An 8,952-nucleotide genomic window follows, 5' to 3' on the forward strand; every position below is an offset into this window, starting at 1 on the left:
ATTGCCTAGGGCTGTTTTTTGCATTTTCTAAAGTAAAATTGAAGGATTTCATGCAATTCTTTTTTTTATGAAGGTTTTCACATTTCAGCTCCCACCCAAACCCCTCCCCCTACACTGTTAGAAAATTTATTCTTAAAATAAAAGAAGTTCCTGCAGCAGAGTCTCGAGAACACCTGTAATTTAACCAGATTGCATAATCTTACATTATATCATGTAAAATTACAGGAAATTGGTATTTGGTGTATGGAACCTTACAAATTTCCTTAAATAAAACACCATTTTCCCCTTTTTAAACAGACCTGTTCTGTAGAAAACTTCCTGTTTTATGAATTTACAGAATGATTCTGTTATTGCTTTCTGCAAAATCTTGTTTTTTTTTCTGTAAAATCAGTTTTTTTTTAACAGTGTACATACGGCCATGAAAGAGATCACTTGACACTTATTGTTCTCTCTTTTCTTTCACAAACAGGTTGAGTTTGAAGAACAAGAAAACAGTAGAGGTCTACCCGGTACCTATGGTTAAACATGATGATCATAAGTGCATGTATCATTTTGCAGATTCTCATCCAGGTATAAAACTTAAACTAACCCATAAAAAATTACAGATACATTACATGCATTGAAATGAATGTTAACCATGTTTACATTAAATAAAAATAACCTGAGCCACTGCTAAGAGGTAGGATCTATACTGAATATACACTTCTTATATATACAGGCTCTCGAGTCTAAAATAGAACCAATGCCAAAAGTTATGGACCTTGGGCAAATTTATGAAATAAGGTCATGTCCTTGATCTACTATTATTTAAATGGCCTTTTTATTTCCTATTTGTTTATAAACAAAGCAATATTTATTTTTCATGTTTTATATTTTATAAAATTCATTTTATTCATTCTTTAGTGTGATATTCATATTTCATGTTTGTAGATTTACAATTTTTTTTTAAATCTTATTATTTTACATTTTGTCCAATAGGATGATGCAGCTCTACAATTTCCAATTCCATGGAGGTGATTGATGATGATAAACAATTGGTGAAGTAGGCCTAATAGAACAGTGATAGGACCACAAAGAGAAATACAACCTGCAGCAGTTATATGAGTGAGTTCATAAGTGATTATTTTTAATAATGGGGGGTTTTCACAATATTTTTAGGCAACAAATAGACCTGCCTTTGAAAAAAACATTTCAATTCTGTTTTTAGTTTATAGTTAGGTGTCGTTTTTATTCGCAGATCAAAATATTCTGTGCAACAAAACATATCATCTTTAATTCTGACTATTATATATAATTTATATATGTTAATTCATATATTCATATTTATGGGAAATCTCTGACATTTTTTTTATAGAGTACATGTAGTTATAATGGAGAGTGGTATGCAAACTGCATAGAACAGGTTTAAGTGATATGCTTTGTAGAAGTACAAGTTTATAATTAGTAGAAGTAAGATTTCCTATGTTATGTGATGAAGAAATTTATATACCGGTATGTATAGTCTTACTTTTCTTAAAACATTTATGTTTTACAAATCATGACAATTTTAATTTAAATTCATTGATTTTCTTTCTCTATTTTTTCAATCTGCAGGACTTGTGTAACAGATGTTTTCATTCAAGAAATCCAACAAATTGAAGAGTGACTTAGCTTAGGAAGCACTTGATAAAGATGGAAAAGGTGTTTTTTTTTCAAGTCCAATTTTTTTTTTTTTAATTATCATCACAACCCCAAATTCATGAAGTATGCGGAAATTTCCTGTCAATTTTCATTAAAACTGGTTGCAAAAGGAGAAGCTATAAACATACAAACAGGAGTGGCGAAGTGAAGTTGAAAGTGGGGGGGGGGGGCACAGGGAAAATGCTGTATTATGTGAAATTTTTAAGAAGTTGCGAGAGAGCAAAATTTTGACATTTTAAAAAAGAAAATCAAATTTTGTGATAGATTTCGACAAAATATTCAGAATGATATATTTCACCCTTTTTTTTGGGGGGGGGCAAGAGTCCTTCAAGCCCCCCCCCCCTCCATCTGTAGTGTACGAAACTGCTTATCTACCCCCACTCACATGAATTATTAAACTTAATGCACAAAGGATTTCCTTATTGTTTTCTTGTTTCAAAGGGCACTCGTCATGGTGACCATAAAACGGGTCCTTCTCAGGTGAAAGGGGCACAGAACAAATTCTTTAGGAGCACTTTTCTTGGGTAAAAGGGGGCAGTTATTTGAGAAAGGGCACTTACAAGAAGGCGAGGGGGCACTTTTTAACACTTAAAACGGGCCCTCAGATGAAAGGGCACAGAACACGTTCGGGGGGCATTTTTTGGTAAAAATTTGCATACAAGGAAGAGCACTTGGTAACACCTAAAACAGGTCCTCGTCAGGTGAAAGGGACACAGTACACGTTCGTGAGGGGGCATTTTTCTTACATAAAATTAAAGGCACTTTTCAGTGCTTCAAAAAGTAGGGGGAACTGTGCCCCCCAGGATCGCTGCCCCTGCATACAAAAAACATTTTCGTTCGATTCAAAGTATTAACATACGCTTAAGAAAAAAAGTAAGGCTAAATCCTCTGATAATGTGATATTTTTTCTGGCTATTAATAAAATTCACAACTAACCAAAAAATGCCTTCATGTCTTTCATTTGTATTCATATAGTATTTGTACAGAGCTAAAATGAAAGGGATTTGGAATTGGCAAAATTCAAATGAGATGGAGATCGAGAGAGAGAAAGAGTGATGAGAAGGGGGTTGAAAAGAGATGAGAAAGAAAAGAAGGGGCACGTATGAAGAGATAATTTAGAGGGGGAGGGGGGGGGTAAGAGAGCACGAATGGTGGGAAGTAGGAACAAAGGGGTGGAAGAGAAATAAGACGAGATTTATGGAAACCAGGAGACAGATAACAAGTGGGAAAAGAAGAAGGAAATATATGTAGGAGAAAGGCGGCACCAAAATAACGTGAGTGGGAAAATTATCAAATGGAAAAACAGAGCAAGAAATGCTGGAGGTTAGAGGGGACAGGAAACTTATTAAACATGATAAACTGGGGCCCGTTTCATCATGAGTTACAAGTATGGTAATTATGATTGGTTATAGCCGTTACCATCGTAGTTAACTACGATGGTAACTGCTAACCAATCATAATCTAGGTTACCACGGTAATCACAATAACAACGATGTTTAAATAGCTGTAATTCATTATGAAACGGACGCCAGATGAAGAAAACAGGCACGGGGATCCATGAGGGCCGGGGCCGGCCACTTACGTATTATACCTTGAACAAAAATTTTTTTTTTGCTTCTCGAAATTTGTAACAAGAAATGTAATCTATTAGTGGTGACAGTTATTTTTTTCAGTAACCATACTCAACCAGTGAAAATTACCATCAAATTGTAATAACCATGTTCTGCCCCCCCCCCCCCCCCCCCCCCGTAGAAAAAAAAAGAAAACAAGACTTTTGGGTCAGTGCAACAGCCCCCTTTGATCCGTTCGGCGGCCTCTGCCGGCTATGTAGAGTCTAGATTCAATTAAATTATTTTATTTTCCACTTTCAATTTCATATTTACAATTATGATACAATTGACAAAGTAACATATAATCACAATTGAAGTACATACAAAAATTGACAACATTATAAAATTACGATAGACAATTATCAAATCGAAATATAAATGATTGAAAGGGAGGGAGGGCCAACTGAAAAGCAGAGCTTGTATAATGTAGGCCCCCCTAATATTGATTAATTAATATTGATTCTTTACATTTGTTAAAAACTAAGATTGCTGTATATCTTAACATCGCGTTGTGGCGTGTGGTGGGTGCGGACGTACGTGTGGAAAAAACTCTCGAAAATTTTTAGATTTTTGATCTTCTCGTACTGGATATTTTTTTGGAAATAAATCACGTTTAGTGTGAAACAGGATCTGCTCTTGCTATAGAAGTGATTTTTCACGAAGGATTGGCTCAGATTCACAAGGATTATACTGGATTGCAAATTCGCCGTCGCAGTGTCGCGGATTCACCTATAGGCACAGACATCGAGCGGGTCGTCACAATCACCTACGCCGGCCGTTGCCCGGTGCCTGCAGTCGGCTGGATCCGCAATAACGACGCGCACAAGTGAATGTGAGTGGTACTTCGTATCCGATATTTTTTCTCTCCGTACTGAAATTGTTATTTGGTGATAGTCTTTGTTAACCATGGATAGAATACAGCAAACTCTTACAAGAATTTCTCCATTCGGAAAAAGTGAGAAAAAATGTGAAAATGAAGAGATAACCGAAGACTCAATCAATGATCAAATTTCAGATTCGGAGGTTATAGTGGATGAACCGGCATCTTCAAATAGCAGAGCATCATTGAATAAAACCAAGCGTATTATTCTCACTGAGCAAGGCTCTAACATTAAACATGAGAAGAAAGGGAGAGCTGGCAAAAGCCAAAGGGGATCATCAAGTGTAATCAGTTCTACTTCTAGCAATAAAAAAGCTGAGACAAAGTCCAAGAAGGGAAACAAAGCTGATGTGGAAGATTTTTCCCTTGTATGCCAGCTTTGTAAGAAATCAGGAAGGAAACAATTAATCGAGTGTGAAGCTTGTGATCGATGGGTGTGTTTACCATGCCAAGACATAACCATAGAAGTTTACAATGTAATTCGAAGTAAAGCTGGTGAGAAATGTCATTGGTTCTGCAAAGAATGTGAGAAAATGGCTATTAAAGGAGCAAGAGAAGCTGTAAGGTCCACCCACTCTAAGCCCGGTGTGGGTATGGATAACATAAGACCATCCACTACTACACCAGCAACATGTACAGATATTGAGAATTTACTAGAAGGGATGAAAAAGGAGGTGAATCAGAAGATAGAAAATGCCATGAAACAGATGCATGACTCAATATCCAGTATACAAGGATTGCCGGTGTGTGAATCTCAACCACATCCTACTCAAGGTAGATCATCATCAAATCGGTCTTACGCTTATGCTGCTGGAGGTATAGAACCAAGGAATGATGCAAGTTTGATTGATTCACACCAACCCAATCAAAGGCATGGACAAGAAGGCTTGGTTGAGGTTATCACCAAATCAGTTGTTGAGATAGAAGAAAGAGAAAAGCGGAAAAACAACATTGTTATTTTCGGTGTTTTAGAATCTGAAAGTAATGTACGCAACATAAGGCAGCAAGATGATATTGCATGCGTAAGGGAAATCCTCAACGCAGGGGTGAAAGTAGCAGATGTGAACATTGCAAAGGTAACTAGATTGGGAAGATGGAATCCAGACAAACATCGCGTCCTTCTCGTAGAATTGTCAGATGATCCCAATCAGATGAAAAAGAGGGAAATTCTCAGGAATGCAAAACACCTTAGAAATTCAGAGAGGTGGAAGAACACTTACATCTCACCAGACTTGACACTCCAACAGAGAGAAGACAGGAAGCTCTTAAGGAAGGAACTACACAGTAGACGTGAGAACGGCGAAACAGACCTCAGAATATTCAGAGGAAGGATCTCAAAGTCTTCAAGGTCTTTCAAACACCAAGATAGTGAGAGAATAAAGGCTACGAAGGACAATGCCAGTAGCCAAAAGGAATGTAGTCAACCAGGCAATAACTCTAACACTCAAGTTCTTATCGAAGAAAGCGTGAACCTGCGCTACGATAGTCCCAGGAAAGATATTACCCTCGGAGACTACATTCCAACTGAAGAAGAAAGTAGATCTGACTCAGAATCAGATAAAGAATCTGAAACAGAGCAATGACTACCCTACAAATGTTTTTATAGCAATGTTGACTCTCTGATGAACAAAAGAAATGAGCTGATATGTAGAATTGAAGCTGAAAATCCAGCAATTATCGCCTTGTCAGAGATATGCCCTAAATTCTCCAGGACGGAAATAGAAGATGTTGAATACGCTATTCCAGGATATGACATGTTCTTGCCAGATTTGGAATTTCGCAAAAGAGGTGTTGTCATTTATACTAAAATGGATCTAAAAGCAAACTTAGTTCTCACAAGTGATAATTTTGCCGAAAGTATCTGGTGCAGTATTACTCCAAAACCAGGTAAACCTACAATACTTATTGGATGTATATATCGCAGTCCGAACAGTCATGCTGAGAATAATGAATCCTTACTAAGTCTATTGAGGGAGATCGAAGGGCTAGGCTTTCCACTTACCTTAGTCGTTGGCGATTTTAATCTCCCACAAGTGACATGGAATCCGCCGAAAACCTCTGATCCCATAGAGAACTTTAGCTCCAGATTTATAGATTGTATAGAGGATATGTTTATGAGTCAACTAGTTACAGAACCTACCAGGCTACGTGAAGGACAAGTGAGCAATATTCTTGATCTTGTGCTTACAAACCAGCCAGACATGATAAGCAATATCCAATTCAAAGCTCCTCTTGGAAAAAGCGACCACCTCGCCATATCCTTTGAACTTTTTTTAGCACTAGGTAGTGAGCTCAAGAGAGGAAATCGACATGCGTATTACAAAGGTCATTACGATGAAATGAGGAAAGATGCAGGGAAGAACGATATATTCTGTGATGTTTTTAATTGTGATCAAGTTGATGATAAATACAAGTCATTTGTCAATGCTATGACATATCTAACTGAAAGATATGTTCCACTTGTATCCACAAATTGCAAACCTAAACCACTATGGATGAATGCTGAAGTGAAGAGATCAATTAAAGATAAACATAAGGCATGGAATGTTCTTCAGAGGGACAGACGCAAGAAAAGAAATACGGTCAAATCCAGAGCTATATATACCACCATGAGAAATGAAGCAACAAAAAAGGTTAACAGTGCTAAGAGGGACTTTGAAAAAAAACTTTCATCTGAAATCAAGCACAACTCAAAGAGTTTTTGGAGGTATATACACAGCAAGACAAAATCCAAGTCAGGAATACCTACTTTAATAAATGATGAGAATTCTTATGCCGAAAGCAACGAAGAGAAATCAGAAGTCTTCAATAAGTTTTTCAGCTCAGTTTTTACTGTTGAAAATACTTTGGAAATTCCACAGTTCAAGAACAGATGCTTCGTGGATCCCTTAGTTGATATCCACATAGACAGTTCAGCTATAATTAAAATACTAAGACGTCTGGACCAAGACAAATCTCCAGGTCCTGATGGAATTCATATTAGGATCTTGAAGGAATTACAGGAGATGGTAGCCCCAGTATTGGTAGATATTTTCACCACCTCAATGATTACAGGACAGATCCCTGACTTGTGGCGCTCTGCTAACGTGGTACCCATTCACAAAAAGGGACCGAAAAATGTTCCAGAGAATTATCGACCTGTAAGTCTTACAAGTGTTGTTTGTAAGATTATGGAAAAAATTGTTAGGGATCAGATATTGGATCACTTAGAATCCAATAACCTACTAACGCCTCATCAACACGGGTTCAGGAAAGGAAGATCTTGTACTACCCAACTACTGGAAGTCACAAATGATTGGAGTACTGCCCTTGATGCAAAGGATATAGTCGATTGCATTTACCTGGACTACCGCAAAGCGTTTGATAGTGTTCCCCATACTAGACTCCTCGCAAAAGTACAAGGATATGGAATTCAAGGAAAAGTATGGACATGGATTAAAGCGTTTCTCTCTGATCGCAAACAAAGGGTGATAGTAGATGGAGCACTGTCCAAGGAATGTGAGGTGACCAGTGGAATTCCTCAAGGTAGTGTTATCGGCCCTACCCTCTTTATTGTCTTCATCAATGATCTTCCGGATGTGATTTCTAAGAACTCTGTAGTCAAATTATTTGCAGATGACACAAAACTGTATGCACCCCGCCGTGACGAAGATGATAACGTAAGCCTACAGGATGATTTGTTCAACCTTTCGTCGTGGGCAGGAGACTGGCAGTTAACCTTCAACCAGAAGAAATGCAAAGTAATGTCTATTGGAAGAAAAAATCCAGGTATGAGCTACCTACTAGTACCAGATGACACTTCTGTAATTCCAAAAGTGACTGAGGAAAACGACCTGGGAGTAACCTTTGATAACAATTTGCAATTTTCTAAACATGTGATCAAAGCTTGTGCCAAAGCAAACCGCCTTTTAGGACTTATCAAGAGAACTTTCTCAAACTTGGATGAAAGAGGTCTGGTTCAACTTTACAAGTCAATCATACGACCATCTTTAGAATACTGCAGTAGTGTATGGCACCCCTATCTCAAGAAAGACATCATAAAACTGGAAAAAATCCAACGTAGAGCAACCAAGCTAATTCCACATCTGAAGAACCTGAGCTATATGGAACGACTGAAGAAACTAAATCTACCAACGTTATCCTATAGGAGAAACAGAGCGGATATGATCCAAACGTTTAAGATTATTCAGGGCATAGATGATTTGGACTGTGCAAATTTCTTCAAACTTGACACTCAATCTCGGACAAGAGGACATTCTAGAAAAATAATTAAGTTAAGAGCACAATCAACACTCAGGCAACACGATTTCTCGCAACGAGTAATCAATCTATGGAATGACCTACCTTCTGAGGTCGTGAACAGTAGCAGTATTAATTCATTCAAATCAAATTTAGAGAAGGCCTGGAAAACCAAGTACAATCGCTTCGACCCAGACACTGAATTTTTCACAAATCGTCCAAACCCACACATGCATGTGAAATTGTTATGTTTATAACTGAGGACAAGTTCTAAGAAGATGCAGAGGGGCAAATAAGTCTCCTATACTTTATGCCCAACATCAAGGTAAATCAAGGTAAAATGTGACAATTTGGGGATGGCAAAAGCACATGAGACCTCTTTAACTAATCACGACTTGAAGACTACTCTTTTCATCTTCCCTTTATAGGCCTATAAGACACAATACAAACAATGCTTTGTTTTTAAGTGATATCGATACTTTATTGAGCGCAATGTATCGTCTCAGATTTGCGCTTGCTTGATTCGCTGAATCCTTCGCGTCA

At 37.6% G+C, this 8,952-nt stretch overlaps 1 protein-coding gene across 1 annotated transcript; it reads left to right on the forward strand.

Annotated features, from left to right (window-relative positions):
* Positions 1 to 474: 474 nt before the first annotated feature.
* Positions 475 to 7,300, forward strand: LOC135158043 (uncharacterized). Its single transcript, XM_064115307.1, has 3 exons — positions 475 to 570; positions 979 to 1,104; positions 1,594 to 7,300. Exon 3 carries the CDS (start codon positions 4,197 to 4,199, stop codon positions 5,751 to 5,753), a length of 1,557 nt encoding a protein of 518 aa, XP_063971377.1. The 5' UTR covers positions 475 to 570; positions 979 to 1,104; positions 1,594 to 4,196; the 3' UTR covers positions 5,754 to 7,300.
* The last annotated feature ends 1,652 nt before the right edge of the window (positions 7,301 to 8,952 follow it).

Source organism: Lytechinus pictus, unplaced genomic scaffold (genome assembly GCF_037042905.1).
Source record: "Lytechinus pictus isolate F3 Inbred unplaced genomic scaffold, Lp3.0 scaffold_26, whole genome shotgun sequence".
In the NCBI taxonomy this organism is placed as follows: Eukaryota; Metazoa; Echinodermata; class Echinoidea; order Temnopleuroida; family Toxopneustidae; genus Lytechinus; species Lytechinus pictus.

Bases quoted from the DNA above. Each gene is read 5' to 3' on its own strand.
- LOC135158043 (XM_064115307.1), top strand. From the start codon at position 4,197: ATGGATAGAATACAGCAAACTCTTACAAGAATTTCTCCATTCGGAAAA.